Source organism: Hypomesus nipponensis, chromosome 19 (assembly GCF_054491055.1).
Source record: "Hypomesus nipponensis isolate SF chromosome 19, ASM5449105v1, whole genome shotgun sequence".
NCBI lineage: Eukaryota > Metazoa > Chordata > Actinopteri > Osmeriformes > Osmeridae > Hypomesus > Hypomesus nipponensis.
In genome coordinates, this window is record NC_140379.1 from 9618189 (window position 1) to 9645373 (window position 27185).

The 27185-nt window shown below is 48.8% G+C and overlaps 1 protein-coding gene across 1 annotated transcript; it reads left to right on the forward strand.

Moving 5' to 3' along the window:
* On the forward strand, window positions 1–27108 carry entrep2 (endosomal transmembrane epsin interactor 2). Its single transcript, XM_084682680.1, is given in 13 exon segments — window positions 1–700; window positions 12944–13000; window positions 19152–19268; window positions 19908–20051; window positions 21598–21705; window positions 22364–22524; window positions 23580–23668; window positions 23671–23714; window positions 24810–24885; window positions 25008–25658; window positions 25762–25830; window positions 25970–26301; window positions 26438–27108. Coding segments are annotated over 13 exon segments (2271 nt in total). The 5' UTR covers window positions 1–475; the 3' UTR covers window positions 26636–27108.
* Window positions 27109–27185: the final 77 nt, after the last annotated feature.

The window sequence follows — 27185 nt, forward strand, 5'->3', positions numbered from 1 at the left end:
CTCTCTTCTCCGCCTGTTAAAGCCCGCGGAGGCAAGTGCCGCGATGATGAACGGAACTGATTCTTCCTCCCCGGCAGGGAGAGCCGAGTGACGCCTTCTGGATTGACGCTTGCTATTTGGTCGGATGTATTATTTCTAGCAGGGTCTTTCTCGATAGTCTTTGGTGTTTAATCTGTCCTTATTGTTTGAAGTCGCACAATGGATCTTAGTAGCTAGCCAATAGACTATTAGCCCTCACCTCTCACCGCGACCGCACTGGACACACGCAATTACGCGTCAATTGGAACAGTGCATCAATGTAATTGAAAAAGGAAGCTTTCGACAGGGCAGAAGGATTTCTGGACATTTATCATCTCTGTATAGAACTTGTATTAACGGCAATCGCAAGTAGCCGAGTTGTTATTGATGTGAATTGTCACTTTTGGTTGCTGTGAGTGTAGTAGGCTATCCCCAGGCTACAGCAGCCTCTGTGACAATGCCGGTCAATGCGATGCCCCGCGGCGGCTCGTTGAGCCCGGCGTCTCTGTCCCGCAGTCTCTCTCGACTGCGGGGTTTCCGAACCCGGACTCGGATCATGTTGACCCTCGGGGTATCTCAGATGGTTCTGGGGAGTCTCATCCTGTCCGTGAGCTTCGCTGCTCTGGCGCTCACTACCTCGCCACGAGTCAGGCACTCGTGTCCGTTTTGGGCAGGATTCTCGGTAAGTATTTCACTCGTTGGGTGTGTAATTATAAATAGGGAATGTCTTTACTTTGTTTTTGTATAACGTAACCTTTAAGCGTGAGTGTTTAAGCTTTGTAATCCCCTTTCACACACAAATGCACGTGCTCACACCTGAGAGCGCGGGAGAAGGACATAGGCGTCCTTTGTAGTTTCCTCGTGCTTGTAGACACGATATGTTAACCGTGCTGGTGCTGCTATGTGCACCTGATCCAAGATGTCGAACGCTTTCGGAAGATTATTTTTCTTTTTAACCAAACGTGAGCGATAGGACTTTCTTTCAGCCTCTGATGTTCAGTTTGAGGCAGAAAGACAGTGTAGCAGTAACTGAAACTAATTTAACGAAAGGTTTTGGGAAATTGTAAAATCAATTATATATATATAATTATATATCACATAGACCTTTCTCTCTTTCTTCTTTTTTTCTTCACTCTTTTTGTCATTGTACCACTAAAGCTCATCTGTGTTACACCAGTGTTTTTATGCGTTTCAAAATTTGATGTTGGTTCCTGTAAATATTAATGAGGTTACACTTCCCTGGTTTCCTGCCAGTGATCCAGGCTGAGTTCAGAACAGAGGGCCAGGTCATCAATTATGGAGGTGCGGGGGCAGAGTGTGGTAGGGGGCTATGGGTGGGCCCTGGCACAGGGTGTGTGTGTGTGTGAGCTGGGTAATTGTGTGTATGCATGCGCACATGCATTGTTGTGGGTATTAGTGGCTTTTTGTGTATTTGAGTGTGTGTGTGTCTGTTGACAGAGATAAGCAACCTGGAGGTCACAGGTCAGGTGATGCTTCAGTCAATACCATCATCCCTCCTTTCAGCTGATCATCTGCATCTTTTACACCAGGAGCTGAGCGCAGTGAGCTTGTTAGGCTCATCTTGAGACTGGGGAAGGCACTCATCCATCAAGTGTGAAGGCTGTATAGAGGCTGGTGTGTCCCAGAAGAGGCTGATCTGTCAATAGGCTTTGCAGGTTTAGAATACAGCACATTTCAAACAGTTCAAACACAAGTAGTATTTCACTCAATCATTGTTGATATAAGTCCACTCTCATGATCATGAACACACTGATGTTAAATCAACACTAACATTTGCTGAGTAGTCATGTTGGATGATAATAAACTACAGATGTGTGTGTGTGTGTGTGTGTGTGTGTACGCACTGTAGGAGTGTTTGCATAACACTTGCTCGGCTTGTATATTTTACACAACACAGTTTCACCAACGTCAGTCTTACAATACATATAGACAGAACCTGTCTAATGGCAGCTCAGAACCAGAGAAAACAGAGGGTGTGGATCAAAAGTAGCTGTTGAGGGCCCATCACTGAGGAGAGAGAGCTCAGCAGGGTGCTGGACTAGAGGGCTGGCTTCAGGAACACTGATGGTTAACTGCACCATACAAGGGTAGAATGTCCACTACTTCTGACACATTCTTTATAGACACTCTGATAGGCGCATCCCCTTCTCTCCTCCCATACTCTTTTCCCTCCTCTCCCCTCTCATCTCCTACCCGAGCTGTAGTGAGCAGGTTCTGGAAATAGCTGAAGTTAGCTGTAATTTGCAGGTTCAGGAGCAGTCGTTAGGCTTAGTTAGCAGGGTGAAAGTGCTGATGGAGAGGTTTCTATAGCTAGAGGATATCAGCAGTAACGGAGAGATGGCGGAAAGATCACATGGAACATCACATGGAAGCACTGGCGAGATGTTTTCACACCATCTCTGGACTGAGAGCCTTCTTATCCAGCTGTGCAGATGGATGACAGAGTTAGACAGCACTATATCAAGAGGTTGATGGAATACAGATATAGAGAAGGTCTCTGTGTGTGTGTGTGTGTGTGTGTGTGTGTGTGAGTGTGTGTGTGTGCGTGTGGGTGTGTGTATGCGTGCGTTTGAGGGAGTGGTATCATAGCCCGGGCGTTGTGCCCAGTCTAATCTGTTCAGAGCGAGAGAAGGAGGGTTGGAAGGTTGGAGAAATCCATCCCCCAGTCTTAGTAGGTCTTTTGGTTTCTATTTTCAATAAGCCAACGTGACATACAAGAATTAGTAGTGTGTATGTGAAGGGGGGATTGATCTTACCCAGATCAGCTCCCACCACATCCCAACAGCCAATCAGCCTGGCTCTTTCATTACCAAGCTGTTTAACCACCTACCACTTCCTCCCAGCCCTCCATTCCTCATCCCTCCACATACACACTCACATATACTCCCATGTAAGACCATAGTAAATCTAAGTGAGAGAGAGTCTGCATGTGAGGCCGTGTGAATGTGTGTGTGTGAGAGGGGGCAGGGTAATGGAGATGTCATGTTCTGGAGGTCCAATGTGTTTATGTCAGACAGCTACTGGGCTCCGAGGGGCCCTCAGGGACCAACACAAAGACACAGGGACTGTCTGGGACTGTGTGTTTGTGTGTGTGTGTTTAGACAGAGGGGGCAGAGTGTGAAGAATCAAGGCTCCTCAGGGAGCCATAGCCAATGGACTTCAATATCTTTCTCTGTCTCTCTAACAAACACACGTCCCTCCGTCTCTGAAACCACTGTCTTTTCCGGCCATGCGAGCTCTCCACCAATGAGAATCCAGCACATTATGAAAACAGGAATAATGGAGGACCAGCTCACCGTCTGATTGGCAGTCTGGGTTACAAAGCACGTCCTGTCTGAATCTTATCAGCATGATAATGTGTTCCTCGACTCATCAGAAGGCTTCGTGTGCTGAGGCTAAATGGCGTGTCCGGATGTAGGCTGGCCCAGTGTTAGGCAGAGGTGATGGCGCCAGCATAAAGAGGCAAGGGATCTGCACAGATCAGATGAGCAATCTCCCTCTATGCTTAATGAGATGCTAATAGGCTAATTACCCCAGGCCTCAGAGGGATGGGCACATGGGGAAACAACAGCTCTGCTTTGGCCGCCTGGTTTAAACAGGCTACATAACAACCCTGCTTAGGTTGCCTGGTTTAAACAGGCTACACTGCTTAGGTTGGCTGGTTTAAACAGGCTACATAACATGTTTGAACAAAAAGAGGAAGAAGATATGACAGAGGCAAGGGATAAGAAAGCAAGGCAGAAAGCCTCATATACACACCGCACACACATACACACTGTGGGTCCTTGAAGACACCCTGCCAGGTGTGATGAAAGCAGCTGGTTCATTAGTGATAATTATTACTGATTCCTGATTTAAACCAGCCTGTAATGACTGCTATCAAGAGGGGGTGACCTGCATAGACAAGATGAGAGGGAGAAGGAGAGAGTAGAGGTAGAGGGAAGGTGAAATGCTGAGGGAGAAAGTGTAATGGAGAGAGTAATAGAGAGAGGAAAGAGAATGATCGAGAGGAAATGAAAATGAATATAAGCAGAAATTGATATGTGTGTGTTTTTGGCATCTCAGGAGTGCCTCTTCCTGTGGGTTATGAGCTGTGACATTAACACTGAGGACTTCTACACTGGACTGACATGCAAATGAACAGAGGAGGAGAGGGAAGGAGGGAATGGAGAGGAGGGTGAGGGGAGAGGAGGGTGAGACTAGAGGAGAGGATGGGAATCTCTTGTGTATGGTTCCAGGGCCTGCATCAGGTCTGTTTGCCCCCCCCCTCCCCTAGCATGTGAGCAGCATTCCTGAACTGACATCACGGTGAGACTGCACTGCTGTTACCTCTGTACTGGAGGCGAGAGCAGAGTGATGCCTCCATAGTGTGTGTGTTTGCGTGACCTCTGGACCTCTCACTTGTCTGTGCTTTGACAGAACGCTTGGTTCTGCACTTCTTTGCAAACAGGCGGCAGCCAACAGAGAGAGAGAGAGAGAGAGAGAGAGAGAGAGAGAGAGAGAGAGAAAGAGAGAGAGAGAGAGCACCAGCTGTAAAAAGTGTCTTTGTTCAGACTAATCAATGTCTTTGTGCTGGGATTAGCACTGTGCTCTGCTGGGAGGGGGCATGGTTGTGCATGTCTGTCTTTCTGTCTGTCTATCTGTCTATCTGTCTGTATTTCTGTCTGTCTCTTTCTAGAAGTTAGTGAAACTTATTTATGTGAAACTCATATCCTGTTACCTAAGAAGGGCAGTGAGAGAGAAGCCCCCCCCCCAATTAGATGGATGTCACGTGATCCGTCCAGGAAGTGAGCCCATCTGTGGGTTGTTACTTACAGGAAGGAGGAAAGATGATGGGGGGGTGGGAGAGAGATGAGGGCAGAACTGATTGATCTGACAGAGCAAACCAGCCTATTAGAGAGGACTGTCTAGTGACAGTTTAATGGAGGGGGGGGGGGGGGGGGGGGGGCTGAGAGACACAGAGAGAGATGCGTCTCTAACGGTTCTTATTGAATGTCACCCTACCATCTCTCTATGTTTGTGTTTGTTTGCAAAGCGTGTGTGTGTGTCTGTATAAATTGTGTGTTGGAGAGAAAAGACACTTGGTCATTGGAAGACATTGGGCTGGAAGGAGAGGAAAGAGACGAGGCAGGGAGGGTTTCCTGTCAGTGTGCTTTCAGCTTGTTCCCACCAGAGGAGCTCAGTCAGTGTTTACTGTGAACACTGAAGCATTGATCCCAACACCAGCTCATAGGTACCAATCAATAACACAATTAGCTTAGTCTGGGACCCTGGAGCCAAAGGACTCTGCATTAACACTGGTCACTATATGTGCTCTCTATATGCACATGTCACAATTCTTTTTCACTTTGGATAGTCTTTCTCTACACCTCTGTCTCTCTCTCTCCATCTGTCTCTCATCCTTGTAATGGCTAATTCACGTGTGTTGTCAGAGAGGGTCATGTCAGTTGTCCCTGGCAACGCTGAGCCAACGATCTAAAGCCTGGTTCTTTTGAAGTTAACACAGCATCACATAACATAAAAAGACACCTTGAAGGATCTTTGATGGGATGACAGCGAGGCACTGTTTCAGTAATGTGTGTGTGTGTGTGGGGGGGGGTGTCTTTGAAGTGGGCACCCAGAGTTTGTGTTTGATGCAGGGGGATTGGCGAGTTTGTTTGTTGTGTGTAGAACACAGTAACTTCTACAACATCCCTCCATGACAGGATGCGTCACGGCTTTGATGACACACACACAGACACATGCTCATTCCTACGCACACCTGGTGAGTGTGAACCCAGCTAGGAATAGAAGCATAGCTGTCATCTCTCTCTCTCTCTCTCTCTCTCTCTCTCTCTCTCTCTCTCTCTCTCTCTCTCTCTCTCTCTCTCTCTCTCTCTCTCTCTCTCTCTCTCTCTCTCTCTCTCTCTCTCTCTCTCTCTCTCTCTCTCTCTCTCTCTCTCTCTCTCTCTCTCTCTCTCTCTCTCTCTCTCTCTCTCTCTCTCTCTGTCGGTGTGAAAGATGGTGGAGGTCTCGTCCCTGCTTGTTCCTGGCCATGGTTCTGTTCTCCTGACACAGACTGATGGCTCCCCTGCTGCTGCTCCAGACGGGGTTAAGAGGGAGGATGTGTGTGCGTGCGCATGTGTGGATCTGGTTGGCTGAAGATACACAGCACTGGATTCAACTTCCTGCATTTGTCATGGGTGAAAGCTGGTGTTTATCCCAGCGATCCCTCTCTCTGAGCCAGGGCCACAATGTGTGTTTGTGTGTGAGTGTGTGTGTGTGTGTGTATAGGGTGGGAGGGTCTGAGGGGGGTAGGAGAGGGTTAGAGAGGATGGGGGGGTGGGGTGAGGGGAGAGAGAGGGATGAGGGAGAGACGGAAAAGGGAGATGAGTGAGAAAGAGGAATGATGGGGAGAGGAGGGGTACTCCAGGGAAGTCTCTCAGGGAAGTGAAGTAATGAATGTGCCAGAAGAAGGGTGCTTCGTGTTCAAACAAAGCGGAACGACCACCCTTCTCCTCTCGGCAGCAGAACTGTCTTTCTAAAAGGGTTCTGTGGATATGTTCCGTAGATGGATTTTGTTGAAGGATTCTGTATGGTTCTCCTGTTCTGTCCAGACATATGGTATATGACAAATGCTGAGATGCTGCTGTTGTTCTAGCATAGTAATCCTTTTACTGGTGAACAGTAAGTTGTCCTTGTCAGTTTTGACCTCTCTACATAATGTGATTATCAGCCTGAGAAGTGTGTGTGTGTGTGTGTATGTGTGTGTGTGTGCGTGTGTGAGCATTGATGTGATAGGAGTAAACTGGACAGTGTTTTGAAATTGACCAAATGTCCTGCAGTTGTGGTTATCTGACTTGGGGATTCAATGAAATGAATGTTGAATTTATATGTAAACATTACAAATTAATTAATTTAATTACAAGGCAAACTGCTAATTTAAAATCTTCCCTACTCTACCATTTAATTGTATTTTATTGTAAATCAGAGAGAGAGTGAAAAGGAAGTCAAACGTCTTGGCCAAGGGCCAGATGAGCAAGGCCAGAGGAATAGCCAATGAGAAGTAGAGACAATAATGGTCCACATTTGTTTTTATTATCCAACTATCATCTGTGAGAAACAACCAATCGGATCACAACTTGACCCTTACTTATCAACATATAAGACTACCGATACCACTTGGGTGACAGAGTGAGGTGTGAGAAACCACTCAAGTATTTACCATCTAAGAGGAGGAGGCAGACTGTCGCCCAGCCTAACAGGTTCCTGTCTCCAACAACAACAATACAAATAATGCTATTTCCTAAAGCTGTCGCCAGGCTTCCTCCATTCACCTTCCCAACTGCACACAGGTTGACCAGGACAGATGATCTGGGCTGTATCCTGGATCGATACACAGAATTACAGTAGTATCCCTGCAGGCCCATACTGCTGGGCACTGGGGAGAAAGCCACACGCACACACCACCACTGCTGCTTCTCCAAAACGAATCCACATTGATTTGTTGAGCCACTTTTCTAAATTGAGAGGCTTAGTAATGGTCTGTGGCTGGGCACTTAGATTGTGTGTGTGTGTGTGTGTTTATTAAATGTGCGCACTCTAAGTACAGTATCTGCTGAGATGAGATCACAGCTCGAGGCTCCAGGTGTCAGGTACCATTGTGTTCAGTTTTCCAGGTCGGGGGCATTTCTAGGTTTAGGCAACCTACAGCCTGCCTTGGGTCATTGAAAAAGAATACATTAAAATATTAAATCCCCCTCCCAAATATGTATTTTTGAGGGGAAGAAGGGGGGGCCATCTCAAAAATACATATTTGGGAGGGGGATTTAATATTTTAATGTATTCTTTTTCATGAATCAAACAAAAGTGACTAACCGAGTCTCCTTTTTGATGTATCTTTTTTTACACATCTGCTGTTGCACCTTTATCTATTTTGTGTTTATAATAGTCAAATGTGTGTTATTTCCCCTGAAGATGGTTCCTATATTTGGGGTGGGGGGGTGGGGGGAGCTGCAGAATGGCCAGAAACACTGAATGAGGTGTTCTGGTAACGAGGTATTCAGATAACAATAAACATATATCAGGTGTCCTCGCTCTGTTCCCCCTTGTCTGTACTGGTTAAAGAGGAGCCACAGCTGGGTAACTTGATGGAGAAAGATACTATTTATAGTGCATGTGGGAAAAGCTCATCACTGCTAACAAGCCCAACTGTGCATGGATGACATTTAAACACGCAGTCACAACCACACACAGATGTTCAGACGTACAACATGCACACGCATGTGTGAGGATTTTTTTTTGTTCAGTGTTGTGTGTGTTATAAAAGTATTTTCTGTCTAACCGAAACTTTAGTCACAGAGAACACACCCATACTCCTTTAACTAGTTACTCACACAAATGTACACACACTTTCACACAGAAACGCATTCACACACACAGCTCCGCTTTCAGAAAAGCATCTTGTGAATAAACTGCTAGTGTTGGGAGTGTGCGTGTTTGTGATTGAGTGTGTGTGTGAGGCCCTATCCCATTCCTTTGTCCTACACAACGTATGACGTGAGATTAGCGTTGCTATTGTTCCTCACCTTTCCGTTACTACTCACTCTCTAGTAACGTACCACTCCTTCACTCACTGCTTTGGATAAAAGCTTCAGCCAAATGGTACTGAGTGTATTTCATCACATGACAGGAAAGGGGGCGGAGCAGGAATACATGGGTTTTCATCCCTAAGTCTAACCTCGCATCGTAGGCGTTCCTGGATGTGAATCTCCGATGCTTCCTTCTTTATATCTGGCCCTTGATCTGTTTCTCTCATGCACACTCACGGACATCTAGTCTCTCACACACACACACACTAAGACCCACAATGCCAGACGTATTGTTGACTTTCTGTAAACATGCTGCGCTCTGCTAACTCTAAAGTTATCAGTCAGGATTTGTTCCAGCTCATAAAACCCTTATCATATCACAGCAGGAGCAGCCGGCTGCCTGGTTACAGTTATCATGGTGAGACGAAGGGAGGAGCGGTGAGAAGAGGCGGGAGAGACAATGGAGGCAAGAGGAGAGGGAGCACAGAGGAGGAGAGACAAGGAGGGGGAGGATGGGAGAAGAGGGGAGGAGGGGAGAAAGGGAGGGGAGAAGAGGGTGTAGGGGCCTGTTTCTTCTTGTCCTGTCCTATGTTGGGGGTGTCCTCCTAGCAGGGCGATGCGTAATACAGACAATTATCCAGCCAAGCCACACTCACACACGCACACATGGATGATGAAGGCAATGAACTGGAGTTTTGTTGGTTTAGGAGGAGAGCCAAAGCTTCTCTAGAAGCCTATGTGGTTTCTCCTGGCTCTCAGAGGAGCAGCTGTGGTAGAACGTATGGAAGGGTTCCATCTGTTAAGGTTCCTTAGATGTGGGGAACATCAGAGTCCTGTATGTGTGTATGTGACAGATCCCTGCATTGTTGCCAGGACCCACAGCAGATCTGATAGTGATCTAAAACAGAGAGATGTAAGGAAAAGGAGAGAGCAGGAGGGAGATGGAGGGAGAGATGAAGAGATGAGACAGAGAGAGACAGTCAGAGAGCAGGGTAATTGGTTAAGCTGTGTCTGTAATGCTTGTGTCTATAATGTAATCTGCTCTCTGCTGCTCTGGTCTGGACACACCACAGTGACTGTCGGAAATGGAGAGAACAGGTTGAAATTCAAATGGAGGTATAGAAAGAGAGAGAGATGAAGGTAGGAATGTAAGAAACTAGAATGTGCATGTCCCCACAAACCCCCCCCCCCACCACCACCACCACCACCACCACCACACACGCACACACACACGACACCACCGAACTGCTGTTGTTCCCCCTGTTTCCATGGTAACTAGGGCTGGTTGGCTGGTTCTTTTGAGTTTCAAAGTGGAGGATATAGGATGGCAGAAGAGAGGGGGGAGGTAGACAAGGAGTGTGGAGGGAAGGCAGTGAGAGGGGGGAGGGGTGATAGAGATAGAGGGGGGGTCCTTGAGAGAGAGACAGAGGGAAGTGGAGGCAGAGAGAGAGAGACAAATGGAGCGACAGAGATGAGATGAAGGGGATGAAGGGTGGGAAAGAAAGGAGATGAGTAGAGATGAGAGAAGACTGATGCATGCCAGACATCCCGGCTTAAACACACACCAGCACACACACACTCATATAAATCGACCTCCTGTATGAACCGTGGACAGGGACAGTAGGGGGAAGATCTCAGCTGCTCATGGACAGTATGAGTCCTCCCCTGCAAAGCTCTTCTCAGTCTAACCAGACATCACTTCCTGTTTTACTGCCCAGAACAACCAGGGTTCCAAAGGGTTCCTCCCTGGTTTCCAAGGATTGTTAACAACTGGTGACAGTTTATGCAGGGTTCTTGATCTCGGCTACAGGAGTAGGATACCCTTGCCTTCGGTGTTTAACACACAGGTGGAAGTAGAGAGATGGAGAGAGAGAGGAAGAGAGTAGAAGTCAAGTTTTGCCCCTTTTTTAAAGAGTCTCTGACAACCATTTAATCACTCCCCAGCTCCATGTCATTAGTGAGGAGTGCTGAGTCTCCTGACACATTCAATACAGCAGGACACACACACATACACACATTTATACAAAGTCAACCACACAAACATACACACATTTATACAAAGTCAACCATACAAACATACACACATACCAGCATGCACACATATCCCGCAGAAAAAAGCTCCCCCAGGTGGTGTCTGACACTACAAAGGGTGTGAGAAATGATGCATTAGTGTCTGCCAATGTGTGTGTGTGTGTGTTACATGGACACTGGGTGCTGGGTGGTGTGTGGTCAAATGTGAGTGACCTCTTGCTGTGCAGGGTTGATGGGAAATCATTATGGATGATGTGACCGGTGGGGCATTGCCTTGGTAACGTGTGCTAGGCTTCTATCCATAGAACAAGGGTGTGTGTGTGTGTGTGTGTGTGTGTGTGTGTGAGAGAGAGAGAGAGAGAGAGAGAGAGAGAGAGAGAGAGAGAGAGAGAGAGAGAGAGAGAAGAGGGTGTGTGTGTGTGTGTGTGTAGTCACTCCTGACGGCCATTCACTGCAGGGTGCCTGATCACCATGTTTAGTCCTGGTCCCTACAGATTCCTAGAGGTCCTGCTGTCACCATACACACACAGAAGGTGTATATGGATGCATGGAAGGTACCCCAGCAGAGAGAGAGAACATGCACTAGGATCTGCATCTGCATCGTCTCTGGCAGGCCTGCTGCTCTCCTGCACAGCTCAATGATTCACTCACTGATGAGTTGACTTATTGTTTGATTTGTTCATTGGTTTGTTTATCGATGAGCAGGTGAGTCAGAGGGTAAGGGGTCTGTTCCTTGACGTGCACACGAGCGCAGAAGCGAGCGAGGCTGTTCCCTAAGTGAGGAGTGTTAATCCTATTTAGAGAGCAGTGGAGGAGTGCATCCTCCAGAGACTGACAGCAAGCTAGCACAGGCCTCTCACCATAACACCTCTGTGTGCTGCACACACACACTCTACCTCAGTGTCTCTCTACCTCAGTGTCTCGCTCTCTTTCTGTGCAAGGGATGTGAGTGTGTACTGTGTGTAAGTGTGTGTGTAGGTGTAAGTGTGTGTGTGTATATGTGTGTGTGTGTGTGTGTGTGTGCGTGTGTGTGTGTGAGAGAGAGAGGGCTAAGGGAGACGAGGTGATCTGTCTGGCGCTGAAACACTTTTACTAGATTTACTACCTGTCATCGTTAACAGGGCTGCTCTCTTTTATATTTTCAGTTTCTCTCTCTGAGTCTGTCTCTCTCTCTCTCTCTCCCGCTTAACCAAACATGCCTCCAGATGATGTCAACCATCTCTTCTTTCTGATTAGGATTAGGATTTTAGCGACTACCATTAATTACCTTAGTGTGTGATCCAGCATGGATGATTGTGTGTGGGTAAGAGTGGTCTCAATCTCACTCCTGAGACTCTTAACAAGGCAGCAGAGAATGGGGCCTTTAACACAGGGGACGGATGGAGTGTTGTTGGAGGAGAGAGAGTACAGGGGGAGGAGGGAGAGGAAGTGTTGGTGTTTAATGGAGGTTGAAGGAGAAAGAGGAGGAGTGAGGGAGGAAGGAAGGAAGGAAGGAAGGAAGGAAGGAAGGAAGGAAGGAAGGAAGGAAGGAAGGAAGGAAGGAAGGAAGGAAGGAAGGGAGAGGCAGAGGATAACGGGGCTGCAGGCTAATATAGAAGTGCTATCTCACACCAAGGTCTAACCAGAGAGACAGAGAAACAGAAAGGAGTACAAATATAATATGACATCAAACATATAATATTACATAATGTGAAACATGTAATATTACATAATTTTCAATCCGGAAAAGAAACGCATATAGAAGAGACATAAACAGAGAGAGAAAGAGAGAAAGAGGTGGGCAGACAGAGAAAGGTTTTTTTTTTAAATCAAGTAATATGAGTGTTTTATTGTCCCTTGATGTCAGATAAAACTAAACATGTAATACAAAGCAGTGTCTCGAAACTGTGTGTGCGCTCCCTAACCTGGGTGTGTGTGCTCCCTAACCTGGGTGTGTGTGCTCCCTAACCTGGGTGTGTGTGCTCCCTAACCTGGGTGTGTGTGCTCCCTAACCTAGGTGTGTGTGCTCCCTAACCTGGGTGTGTGTGCTCCCTAACCTAGGTGTGTGTGCTCCCTAACCTGGGTGTGTGTGCTCTCTAACCTGGGTGTGTGCGCTCCCTAACCTGGGTGTGTGTGCTCCCTAACCTGGGTGTGTGTGCTCCCTAACCTGGGAGTGTGTGCTCCCTAACCTGGGTGTGTGCGCTCCCTAACCTGGGAGTGTGTGCTCCCTAACCTGGGTGTGTGTGCTCCCTAACCTGGGTGTGTGTGCTCCCTAACCTAGGTGTGTGTATTTGCTCCCTAACCTCTGTGTTGTCCCTCTCCAGGTGTTGTTATCGGGGCTGATAGGCGTGGTGTCCTGGAAGAGACCTCTCTCGCTGGTGGTGAGTCATCCTTCAATCTCATCCCTCCGAATCCATCTCAACCTCATCCCCTCCTCCCTCATCCCCTCCCTCATATCCCCGTCTTCGTAGAGACCACATAAAGACCAGAGACTGCAGAGTGAGAGTGCTTAGAGAGAGAAAAATACCACCATTATAGGGTAGAAAGATGGAGAGATGACTATAGGAATGGATGGACAGATAGAGGGATGAAAAGATAAAAGCTTCTGATGATCTAGAAACCCATATATCCGCCAGAGCGGTTGCCAGACTCATGCCAGTTTATCCCTCTCAGTCTGCTGGGCCGAAATGTTTGCCAGACTCATGCATCTTCATTCCCCTCAACCCACGGATAACTGGCATGTGACTAATGTGCCAGCCTGGTGCCTCCCTGCCCTGGCAGCCCAGTACTGGGCACCATGCTGGCTGTGGGTGGTCAGGCCAATAGAAGTGCAATGTGGAGCTGGAGCAGAGACTGTTTAGAACCCACACGCATCACTCTGTGATCCTTCTGGGGGCGGGGCTAAAATGACTAGTGTTCATAGTGTTGATGATAGTCCTGTGTGTAAGTGTGTGAACCTGCGGATCTAGAAGGTGGCCTTGTTTAGTTAGGTCTCTACTGTCCACTGCAACCCTGATGAGTAAACAACACAAACACGTCCTGGCCCCTTGGTGTGCTCTGCTGCATGTTTGAACCATTGGACTGATGTTCTGTGGAGCTCATCTATAGGCTGTAAAGCTCTCCAGGCTTTTCTGTCATCCATACGGATGATATACTGTAAAAGAACCCCTAGGAAACTGGGCTGCATCTCAGTTTAGATCTGACTGAGACTGTCTAACCACCTGCCTGCCTGCCTGCCTGCCTGCCTGCCTGCCTGCCTGCCTGCCTGCCTGCCTGCCTGCCTGCCTGCCTGCCTGCCTGCCTGCCTGCCTGCCTGCCTGCCTGCCTGCCTGCCTGTATTCTGCTTGTCTGTCTGTGAGTTGCAGGCTGGTAGCTTGGTCAGTCTCTGGAGAAACAAATGAATGCACCATAGCAACTGCCTCACAATCCCTCTCAGTCACCAAGGCAACCCAAGACACCAAGTCAAGGGTTTTATCTTGGCTGGCTCCAGTCAGAACCAGTTGCGTTTTCCATATTACCAATGCAAGCCCTGTTGGTTTGGATATAGGAGTGTGTGTGTGTGTGTGTGTGTGCAAGTGCATGTAGCCACTATGCTGTGATGTGATTTATAGATGTACTGTAGAGCCCTGCTTATGGCTGGAGGCTAGCTGGATATAAATCTGCTTGACACACCCCTTACCCCCCAGCTAATCCAACCACCACCACCCCTACCTTACCCCCAGTTCACCAACCACTACCATCCCTACCCCCGCCCCTCCAAATACCTCCACCCCTACCTTACCCCCCCACCCCTTCAACCACCTCCACCCCTACCTTACCACCCCACCCCTTCAACCACCTCCACCCACCCCCAGCCGGCTGACTGCATGAGGCTCCTTGTTCTTATCACACACAACCAGGACTTACTGAATAATCATACAGACAGCAGCTGGGCCTTTTAACTGCTGCCCTAATGCCATCCCCCAACAGCATACACACGTCAATAAGGAGCAGTATACACACTCTCTTACACACACACACACACACAAATCACACATACACACATCACAACCCAGGGCTATCCATTAGTGATAATATAACCATAGTAACAGGACCACAGAGAACATGACCATAAATTACAGGACATAGTCCCCCCAGTAACCCCTCCCCTGATCCCAGCTATCCATTTACACTAGCATAGTAGGAGAGTAGGAGGATATAGAGCGGTAGAGAGTACGTGTGTGTGTTTGTGTTTTGGAGCCAATAGAAGCATTTTTCTGCAGAGTTTGAGTGTGTGTGTGTGTGTGCTTGTGTGAGGTTTAAAACAGGACCCCTGGTTCAAGGTGCTTCAACACCTCACTTTCAGAACATTCTTCTCACAGCCTCTCTCGAAGTGTGTGTGTGTGTGTGTACATGTGTATGTGTGTGTGTGTGTGTCTACATGTGTATGTGTGTTTTTCATGGAGAGGTTGTCTGAGAAATGATTTATGGTCTTGAAAAGATAAGTGTGAAACTGAACTAGTCTGTACTCTGGGTGGAGACTTTCTGCGTCAAGAGCAGAAACATTTAGCTGGTTAAAACCTCCTCCTGAAACTGGATATCTGGAGTCTCTCGCTCTTTCCCTCTCTCTCTCTTTCCTTCTCACTTCCTTCTCTCTCTATGTTCCTTTTCTGTCTCTCTTCCTTCTCTCTCTCTTTCCCTCTTTCTTCCTTCTCTTTCTCTAGTTTCCTTCTCTGTCTCTCTTCCTTCTCTCTCTTTCCCTCTCCCTTCTCTCTCTCTATTTTCCTGCTGTTCTCCTCCTACCAGAGACTCAAGGACAGGTCCACAAAACCACGAGCTAGATCTCTCTCTCTCTTTCCCTCTCTCTTTCCTTCTCTCTCCTCTATCAGTTACTGTGCAGCCTATCACAGCCCAGCACGCCTGCAGAGTCCCTGTTGACAGCCTTCAGGTTTCAGCCTGCACCCTTCAGGGGTCACTGAGGGGTTAGAGAGGGGTCATGGGAAGGTGAGGTACTACAGTTCCAAGCCACTGATCATGAAGGCAACTAACAACCCCCCCTGCAGTGACACCTCCTTTCCCTCCTGCTACAACTGTCTGATCCATCCAAGTACTCAACATATCTGCCAACTTGGCAACAACAGTCTGTCTCTCCCAAGGACATGTTTAGGTTCCCTCCTTTTCCTCTCCCCCTTCTTCTCTCCTCCTTTTCCCCTCCTTCAGCCCCCACCCAAAACAAACTCTCTCACTCTCTTTTCAATTTCACGTTCTCGTTATTTCCCTACCTCTCTCTCTCTCTGTCTCTCTCTCTCCCTCTCTCCTGACAGGGCTCCTCTGGGGTCCTTCTACACGGCAGTTTCTCCATCTGGGTCAAGGCACAAAATTACACTCCTCTGGAGAACACACACACACACAGACCCTCCTGTTCGTAGATACATAAAGCTACTGGACAGCCGAGCTTCAGCCAGGACAAATGCAGTAGGTCCCTTAATCCCAGTCAGAGAAGACAGCTCCGGAGGGTCGGGAGACAAACAGGCAAATTCCTTTAAAACTATTAAGGACACTTCCATCTTTTTCTGTTTTCTCTGAATACAATACAACAACTGGGATATAACTTCTATAACTATGATACTATGGCTCTTTCTCTCTCAAGATGTGTGTGTAGGTGTGTAGTGTGTGTGTGTGTGTGTGTGTGTGTGTGTGTGTGTGGAGTCTGCTGTTCTCCTCCTACCAGAGACTCAAGGACAGGTCCACAAAACCACGAGCTAGATCTCTCTCTCTCTTACTCTCTCTCTCTCTTTCTCTCTCCCTCCCTCTCTCCATTTTGCTGGTACAGTGTAGCAATGAGAGGAGGAGAGAGATAAGTGTCCCGTGAGGGAGACTTAGAGCAGGTCTGTTAATTAGACCAAGACTGATCCTGCTTATCAGATGGTTCTGAGAAGAGACTGGGGAGCTCTGCTCTATTTCTGATCTGTCCTCCTATCCTTGCTCTCCTCTCTCTGTCTTTCCTCTCTTCAGTCTCTCCTCCTCCTGTATCTCTCTTTTCTCCCACATTCTGTCTCTCCTCCCGTATCTTTCCTCTCTCCACCCTTTTGCCTCTCCCCACGCTCCTATCTCTCCTCTCCCCCACTCTCTCTCCTCACCCTTCTGTATCTCTGCTGTCTCCCTCCTACTGTCTCTCCTCTCTCCGCCCTTCTATCTCTGCTCCTCTCTCCTGTCTCTCCCTCCCCCTGGGTCTCCTCTCTTCTGCCCCCCCCTGCCAAAGCTGCAGGACGTTATTAGAGGCACATCCTGAGTTTTTTGGGACGAGCCCCAGGCTGCGTCTCCAGGGAGACTGTTGGTGGTGTTCATGGCGATGGAAAGCAAACAGGCGCCGTGGTAACCATATCTGGCTGTAAGCATGAATATCTAATAGGGGAGGTTTGTGTGTGTGTGTGTGTTTGGGGGGGGGGGGTGTTCAGGATAGAGGAGGAGAAACTTATTTTCCTTTGGTAATATATCTAGGTGATTTACAATCTAAAGTAATGTCTAGATAAATGATACCAACAAAAATTGGGGATTAGTCAACTCTGTCTAAGTAGATGTTGGGATGGCCCATTTTGTGAATGCTGTCTGGTACTGTTACCATACCAACAAGTGAAGTTAGTTATCAACTTATAGTTGGGACACACTATTCGTGTGTGTGTGAAGTTCTGCACACCGTTATCCAGCATGTGTAATCAGCCCACAGAGCCACAGGGCAGATGAACGTGTCTGAGCCCCAGTGTACTTGTGTATGTGCGTGTGTATGTGTGCGTGTGTGTGTGTGCGTGTGTATGTGTGCATGTGTGTGAATGTGCGTGTGTGTATGTGTGCGTGGATGAGTGTGTATGTGTGCATGTGTGTGCATGTGCCTGTGTGTGCGTGTGTGTGGATGTGCATGTGTGTGTATGTCCAGTGTTTGTTGACGCAGAAGCGGAGCAGTCCAACATGGCCCCATCTCTCCAGGCTGGGGATAATTGAAAATAAATGATGTCTTGTCGCAGCAGAGCTGCAGTCTAAATACTAATATCCCTCCCTGTGTCTGCAGAGACTTCTACAGGCTTTTAACTCTGTGTGTGTTTCTGTCCACAGTGGGTGTATGTGTGTGGACTAGTCTTGAGAGGACTTAGAATTGTAAAACAATAAATACTTGATCATGTGGGGGCATTTCCTGGGTCCTCATCAGTTCAAGTGGTATTTCTAGGGTTTTAGGTCTAGAGATAGTCTTCATGTTTGGGTTAAAATTACATTAAGGGTTGTGGTTAGGAGTTGTGGACAGTTTTAGGGTTAGGTAAGGTTAGGTAGGGTTAATGGCATGGTCAAGTTCAGGGTTTAGCTAAGGAAAGGAAACCTGGTTTTTGAGACTTAATTTTGAGGTGAAAAAATTGCAATACAAATTGTGTGTACATGTGCGGTGAGGGTGTTTATAAATATATGAGTAGCTAGGGGGCTGGGAGACCATGTAACAGAGTGAGCACATGCACACACCCACACTCACACAAACACGCACACACACCTCCTACACACAGTTTCTGTTCCCTAAATAATGTTAGTCAGTTAGACTTTATAACATGTGACCCTTCCAAGTTAATTTACCTTCCTCTACACACTTTTATAAACACTCTCACAGACACAAACTCACACACACACAATCAACACAGTTCACATTCTCCCTCACACACATACTCCACCACGTGAACACGCTGGAGTTGGGGAGTGTGTACCCTTAGAAGCAAACAATAAAGAGATGCTATCTGTTGATGTGCTTCGACCTTGCAGTGTTAAATGGTAACTGTGGATCTGCATCTGAATGACATACAATACTCTTTGAAAAGTAGCCTGGTGAGGTCAGCTGACCACACAGATCACATGATGCCTGTATAGTGATGTCCGGGTAGTTCTGAATCAGGTGATTAGAGAAAGGAGACCAGGTCACATGATAACTGCAGGGTGTCCAGGTGGTTCCTGCTCCAGTCCATGTGTCTGGGGTAAGAAAAGCTCCCTGAAAAATCACAGAGTTGTTCAAACTGAACCTCTTTGATTAGAAAAGGCAATTTTCCCAGTATGAGCTGGTTACCTGGAGATGGAGCATGTGATTGGGTGAGCTTGGCAGTACGCGTGTGTGCCGTGTGTGTGTGCTTATCTCTCTCTCTCTTCCTCAGTCTGTTTTCCAGTGTTTTGCTGTGGTGAAAAGCACTTAAACATACCGGCCCATCTGCAAGCTGCCCCACCCCACCCTCTGACATGACACCGGTCCCTCTCCTCCCCTCCATCTGTGCGGTTGTGTGTGTTTTGTGTCAACCACTTTGTCAGACAGTTTGTTTTCCTGCCTCCCTCTACTCTATCTGCCCCTCCTCCGAATGGTTCACTCTGTTCCTTTACTTGACTGTTCCTTTCTGGCAGGGAAAGTCGGAACTGCTCACAAAATGTTTACAACTGTGTTGGTAGATGGCATATGTTGATCATAATCACTTCTACCCTCCCTTCCATTCTCCCTCCCCTCTCCCTTCCTCCTCCCTCTCTCTCTCCTCCCAGATCACCTTCTTCATGCTCCTCTCAGCGGTGTGTGTGATGCTGAACCTGGCCGGCTCCATCTTATCCTGCCAGAACGCCCAGCTGGTCAACTCCCTGGAAGACTGCCAGCTGGTGAGCCCACTGAACAGGGCTCCCTCTGGCCCCTGCTGTCCTTTTGACCCCTGAACCTCGGCTCACACCACTCCACACCTCTGTTCATGGACCCCGTTTCTGTGTTGAAACCCAGTCAGCAAGACCTCAATCACAGGACTCAACCAACTCACAGAGCTCCGTCATGAGTCCCTCTGCTGAAGGAGTCCTAAATCCAAGCCTCTCTCCTCTAGGGAGCACCCCCCCACCCCCCTATAGGAGTCCTATTCTCTCTCCGATCCCTCCCAGCCAGTCTGTCTGGCCCCATCTCTGCCTAACATACAGCTATTACTGGCATCTTTAATAAAATGAGAGCTGTGCTGAGTCTGGCTCTGTCACTACCCAGTGGAGACACACTTTCATTATGAAGAACAACCGAATCATCCTTCACCCGCCTCTCCCCTGGGGACACATCCCTTCATTGGAGGGAGGGGGGGGGGGGTCGAGGGTGAGGGCAGTGGAGACGCCATGGGGAGGAGGTTGGAGGAAGAGAGGTAGAACATGACCTGTGCTGCGTTAGTCATGACGGGAACACAGATATTAAACAGTGTCAGCATGAGCAGTAAAAAGCAGGCCCCGTAATAAACTGATAACTAATATATAGTTCTGTGTGTGCGTGTGCGTGTGTGTGTGTTTCAGCTGAAGCTGGACAGTGAGGGTGTGTGTGTGTGCTGTGAGATGCAGCTCCAGAGCTCCAGCTGCAGCAACATGGGAGAGACTCTGAGACTGAACCCTCTGAGAGACTGCAACACCATACGCCTCAGACTCAAGGTGAGTGGGGGGGTGCTGTGGATCTCCATGCCTTCACCAATCCTGTGTGATGCTCACGAGCTAAGACTCGTTGATTGGACAGCAGTGTTACAGCGTATTCGTCCATGTTGCTGAGTGATAATGAAATATCTGTAAGTGAATGAAAGTGTCTTTAAGATGAAGCATGGCCTTCTGGTCACACAGAGATCACGGCTCGCTACAGATACGTGTGAACGGGAGGATTTGTGCGTGTGAACCATCAAAGTTTATGGCATGCTCAGGCAGTCAGACACACTGATGGATGTTCCCTCTTAGTGACCAGGAGGCTGTGGTCCCTGACCACCATCAGGAGGGGAGCAGGTTAAGCTCTCTCTCTCTCTCTCTCTCTCTCTCTCTCTCTCTCTCTCTCTCTCTCTCTCTCTCTCTCTCTCTCTCTCTCTCTCTCTCTCTCTCTCTCTCTCGTGTTCTTCCTCTCTTTCTCTCTTTCTTTTTCTTTCTCTCTCTCACACTCACATAACTTCTCTCTCATTACCTCTCTCTATATATAATTCTGCTTCAACCATAACAAAGCCACATTTGATTGTATTTTCGTCCTTTATCTCTGATGAATAATGCAGGTTTCCAGAATTTCCCGGCAGCGCTTATGGCAGCTTCCAGACTATATGGTTTACTCTAAGTAAACATTTCACCTTCGTATTTGTTTGGCCGTTTTTGGCCAAGAGTTGGGAATTTCTGATTTGTGAAGGAGGCGGAGTGTATAACCTTGGCAGAGTGACTGCCTGACCTGTGATTGGCCACGGGCAAGGTTTCCATGGGAGGCGTTTGTTAACAGCTTCCTGTGAGGTGTTGTTCTAGCCTCTGGGACAGACGTGTCAGTATGTTTGTCACCAGGGAGATCTCAGGAGCCCCGTCTAGAATCACATCTGGCAGGCAGATGTTTACCATGTTGCCATGGCACCCATTACTTACACATAACCCCACAGAAAATAATCATGTAATCAGATATCTTCTCTAGTGTTTGTAGTCCTGAGGCGCTGTTTGTGAATAAGAGAGTGAGTAGTGATAGTTCTGTCTACATGTGGTGCTGAGCAGGGCAGGTTTGAAGACTGCTGGTCAGGACCTCCGTTCAGCTGACGTGATCATTTATTATCATTTATAATGATCATTTATCCTGCACCCTCTGACAAACCACCTCCTCTTCCTTGTCCTCTCCCTCCTACTGCTCCACCTCCATATCAGAACTGTCCATACTGTCAGGCTGGGCTATATGGTGACGTCTGTCACACTTTTCTTTGCATTTCCCCCTGCCTCCTGTCACCTCCTCAGCGACATCATCAGTGTTCGTGTCACCTTCGCTCCCATTTCCTTCCTCTCCTACCCTATTCGCTCCTCGTCTCAATCATCATGTTCTCTGAATAGAGGAATGGCTTTTCCTTTATCTTTAACTGACTCTCCCTCTCTGTTTTTCATATCCTCCATCTCTTCCTACCGCCTCAACCCTCGGTCACTTTCTTCCTGCCCTCCTCTCCCCTCCTCTTTCCCTCCCTCCCTCTCCCCCTTCCCCCAGGAGCTGCTGTTTAGTGTGTGTGCGCTGAACGTCATCTCCACCATCGTGTGTGCCCTGGCCACCGCTATGTGCTGCATGCAGATGGTCTCCACCGATGTGCTGCAGATGGTAAGATTGAGGCAGAGCAGGGTGAGAAGGGAGATGAGGGGGCAGGTGGAAGGGGGAGGGAAGGAAGGTCGGGCAGGTGGAAGGGGGAGGGAAGGTGGGGGGGGGTGGTGGCAGGTGGGGGCAGGGATTAGTTTCATCTGAGAGAACACGAAGGAGACCAGAACTACACAAGAACAAAGCCCTCTCCCCCCCTTACTCAAACACACACGCATGTAAAGACCCCCCCCCCATACACACACACACACAAAGACACCCTCCGCCACACACAAACACGCAAGCACACACACATATATAAAGTCCCCCCATATACACACACACAAATACCCAGAGGTCCGTCTTGGCTGTGACAAGGATCAATTCACATCTCATTAGATGAGGATAGGCGTTGGGGACACTAATGAGGACACTAACAAGGTCTTTTCATATCATAACGTTTGGGGTTACGGATACTAACAAGGTCACTACCCATATTATGTAATATTGCATCGTACAATACTATGATATCAATCTAGGATTCCAATCTGTGTCTGCGTGTGTGGGGGGGTCTATACGTATGTGTATGTATGTATGTGTGCATGTGTGTATGTATGTGTGTGTGTGTGCTTGTGTGCATGTGTGTATGTGTGTGTGTGCGGGCTTGTGTGCATGTGTGTTTCAGTTCATGCCCCATAGAGCCCGTGCGCTGAGTGCTGACTGCATGACTCCCCATGGAACCATCCTCCACCAGACGCTGGATTTTGATGAGTTCATCGCCCCCATCCCCCCTCCCCCCTACTACCCCCCCGAGTACACCTGCACCCCTTCCATGGACGCACAGAGGTGAGCACCCCAAACACACGCACACACTTCTTGAATAAAATATGACCCTCGAAGCCACAACACTCCTACATCTCACACACACACACACACACATTGTGGCTTAGCGTGACTGCCTGAGTGACTGTCTGCAGGATGTTCTTTGACACCTGTCAGGGTGTGTTTGATACATCTTCCTAGTGGGTCCTGTGGTGCCTTAAAGTTGACCTTAATCTAGTTTAGTACAGCATTGTAGTTCTCTGGGGATGCTGTGGCCCCTCCCCTTCAGCAAACACACACATTCAAACACACACAGACACACACACACACTCTACTGCCCAGAGAGCAGCTGATGTTTCCATGGCACCATGCCAGGGTTGCTTGTTAATTAGGCCGTAAATACAAACAAGCTGAATGACACTTTATAAGAGCTCCCTGTCAGGGGGCGGGCCCGTGTCATGACATCATCATGCCTCGGATGATTGGTCGAGACACTCTGGTTGTAATTCATTTCCACCTTTATCTTCCACCGCTTCCACCTCCTTCCTACTCTCCCCCATCTTTCTCTCTCTCCTCATCCTACTCCCCCCCACTACTCCTTCCCCTCCCCCTCTTTCTCCTCTTCCTACTCTCCCTGCATCCTACTCCTCCTCCCCCCCCCCTCTTCTCTTCTTACTCTCTGCCTCTTTAAAGGATTAAGAGCTGAATTAAACGACCCAACTTCTCGCTCTGCTGCTCATTCTTAATTGGCACCAGATAAAACACAGTCTTGGTGAATAGAATTATAATGGCTGTCGTATATTAGGAGATATGTTATGGATATGTGGAATAAATCTGTGTCGGAGTGTTAGGTGAAGAGAAGAGGATATCACTCTCTTCCTTCTTCTCCTGCTCCTCCACCTTCTTCTCCTCCTTATCCTGCTCCCACACTGGGTCACAATCTCTATAGAAACAGAACAAGGGGCCTCTCTAGAATGGGTCCTCTGTAGAACCTCAGTGTTTCACCAGGGATGGTTGTTCTGTACTGCACTGTTCTAGACGTCACTGTGACTACCTCGTGGTCTGTGTTTGTCCTCCAGGGGGCTACACCTGGACTTCCCCCACTCTCCGTTCAGTGCCATCTACGGGGTGCCCATCAACAGTCCTGGCACCCTGTACCCATCTGAGCTGCCCCCCCTTACGAGTCTGTGGTGGGCCACACCCCTGCCGGCCAGGTCTGTACGGGGAGAACAAGCACTGCTGGTTGCTTAAGTCCTGCACGTTTTCTTCTTCCTTCCATCCTTCCCTTCAGATGTTTGGGTGTCGTATTCTGTCATCTTTTGTAGCTCATTAATTCAGGGCCATGGTCATTTGAAGCGTCATCCAAGGAGCCAAATATCTCAGAGCCTCCCACCCACTCCTCCCCTGTCACATACTGAGCACCTGAATTGATGCGGCTCTGTTATTCATTAATAATGAAAACCTATTGGGTCATTCTAAGGTGTTTGTGACACACTCTTTAGGAGCTACTCTCCACCAATCTCTCCTTGTCTTCCTACAAAGGTGTGATGGTGGAAGTCTGATCGATGTAGAGACTGCTCACCCATAGAAGGGAGGCTAGAGAATACAGGGATAGAGAGAGACTGAGAGTAGGACCAGAGAGTAGCTGGGTAGAGGCTGGAGAGAGGCTGACATTCAGGTATATTCTCGCAACCTATAGAGCAGTCTATTCTCATATGCAGCCTGAAGTACCAGCCTCCTCTCTCCAGCTCACCATCACCCGTGCAGGTTACCTTCATAAGTCTGTCCGGAGTCTCCTACACACCATGACCTGTCTGGCCAATCAGCCTGCTCTAATCGGTTGTAGGAGTGGGTCTGATTACAGGATTGACAGTTGCTAGCTGACAAGTGGCTCACCTCATGTGATGGATTGTTGTGATTGTTTCCTTTGATCTGTAATCAGATTTTCGTACTATGGGAACACTGGCCTGAACCGTGACTATAGCAGAGACGTCTGAATGATAGGTGAAAATGACATAGCCATAGTGATCAGTATGGTTGACCAAACTTGTCAAAATCCACAACCGTCTGTTCTGAAGCATCTTTATGGAACTCTGGTTCGGGGGGTTTGGTGCAATATGTGGATGGGTGCTGTAGTCTCAGAGAGCCCTCTACAGGCCAGGCTGTAGGACTGCCCCACGGATGCCAGTGCAGAGGACTATCTTTACTCATGTCCTGAATAGGGTCCTCACTGTGACTGCTATATTCTAATATAACTGTGTGTGTGTTTGTGCACGTGTGTGTGTGCGCATGTGTGTGTGTGTCTTCAGGTCACCGGTGTAGAGCAGCAGGTGTCACAGTCCAGCCCGTGTGAGAGGAACACTACTCCAGGCATCAGCACCCAGGGTAAGACTGAGCTCTTCATCTGCTACTGGCCACATACAGCTGCACCATCCTTTGTGGGCTTACCTCAGATTTGTTGTGTGTGTGTTGTAATGGTGTGTGTGTGTGTGTGTGCGTTTGCCCAGCCTCAGTGGACAGTGCATCTCTGATGGTGTCTGAGGTAGCTGACCTCCAGGAGCACAGCTGCTCCTCAGAAGACCTCTGCTCCTTTGAGGTCCAGGGCTCTGAGTCCTCCCCCTACTGCACGCTCCACACAGCGCCCATGGACGGCAGCGTGACCAGCCTGGAGCTCAGTACCCGCTGCTCCTTGCGCCAGTCATGCCCACCTGCCCGCCCCAGCACTGGGGACCCCGCCCCCAGCGAGTCCCTGCCACCCTCTCCAGACTGGTCCTCTGAGAACCTGAGCACCCTGGAGCAGGAGGAGCATGAGGAGCCCGACGCCACACATACCATGGAGGAGCTGGCCTCTGCCACACACACACACACCCCGCTCAGAGGGAGGGGGTGTCGGAAGTTTACCCTCTCTGTCCCTCCCCCCTCCTCCCAGCCCCCTGTAGGCTCCTCAGGGGGGGCATCCACCCCCTCTCCCCCTGCCCGCCCCCGGGGTGCCAGGCTCTGCTTCAGTGTCTGGCCCCCCTCCTGTTCCCCCCAGCCCCCCTCTACCTCAGCCTCCGCTGAGAAGCCCCGGCTCCTCCGCGGCAACAGGAAGTACGGCAAGCTGGCCCGCATCGTCCGCTCCACCAGCGATCCCATCGCCTGCAGCTCCATATCAGGAAGTAGGTGACCCAGCAGGACCTGCTTGTGTGTGTGAAAGCCAGTGTGAAACCAACACCGTCATGTTTGTTTGACGGAGGGGTTGGTGTGTGTCTCCCCCTGCAGGACAGAGTTGGGGCTGCGTGTCTGCACACCCTGCTGCTGAAGATTCCCCCCAGTCTCCTCCGGAGCAAGGTACCCCCCTTCGCCCAACTCTCTCCACTCACACTGTCTCACCTAGAAATCACATTCCAATTTGTGTGGACTGGTTGCAAGACTGCTTACACATTGACATCCTGTATGTGTGTGCGCTCGTGTGTGTGTGTGCGCTCAGTTAGTGCAGAGCAGACAGAGGTGGCAGCGTCTAAACCGTGGGGATGCAGAGGCAGGAAGCAGAAGGACCAGAAAGACGAGAGGAAAGTGGACCTTCGCCTGAAACCCCGGACGCTCCGTTCTTCCTCGTCCGGCCCCAGCAAAAGGCCCCACTCCCTGGCTGACTTGAAGACCTACAAGGACACCAAGATCCTGGTGGCCCGTTTCCTGGAGCAGTCTAGTTGCAGTCTGCCCCCGGATGTACAGCAGGTGGTCAACAGCATCAAACACGTCATCAAGTCTGACGAGAAGCACATGGAGGAGGCCATCTTTAGTGCCAACGTCATTGACCAGGCAAGATGGGGGAGGGAAGAGGAGGGAGGTAGCGGTGTGAAAAATAACATTTAGTTCCTTTGATAATCTTCATGTAATAAATTTGATTTAAAGATGTATTTATTTTTGATCTCTCTTTCTTCCCCTGTCGGTCTAGGTGATGACTCAGTGCATCATGAGTAGTCCCAGGAAGCGAGGTCATGAGGATCTGCACCTGCAGAGCTGTGGTGCCCTCAGCTCCCCCTCCTCCCTGCGCCTCCCCACCCAGACACCACGTCCCCCCCAGGATCCCCCCTCCTCCCCCTCCCCCTCTGAACATTCCCAAAGCCCCCTGTGCAGAGAAACCATCCTCTGACACCTCCCATACACACACACACACACACACACAAGAACTGGAACCCTCTGATGGGGGAAGGTCTTTCCAGGTTGCTCTCTCTCTCTCTCTCTCTCTCTCTCTCTCTCTCATAGTGCCCTGTGAAACCGTGCCAACCAAGACATCAGCAGAAACGGTAGCTTCCTTTAACTCCACCCACCACCTCTTGCCGGACCTGCTGCTACCCTCCTCTTTCGCTTTCACACGCACACAAAAACCACCAAACTAACACACATACAACCACACCAGAATGTCTCCCTCAGGGGATTTTTGTAAAAACTCTCATTGGACTATCAGAACAGACCTGGAGGCGTTGTGTAAAACTGTGAAGCAGGCAGACTTAAGGATACTACTGACTAGTAGTCTCTAAGAAATGAGTGGAGTTCTAACAGATATGGGGTGAATATTTTGTGATGGTGTTGGTCAGAGAACAAAAGTGGATAATTAAACTTACCTCAGTGTGTTACCATTCTTATCAGTGTTGTAATAAAATGTCAGTTTCTATCTTGTGTTTACCTCTTTTTTCTGTATA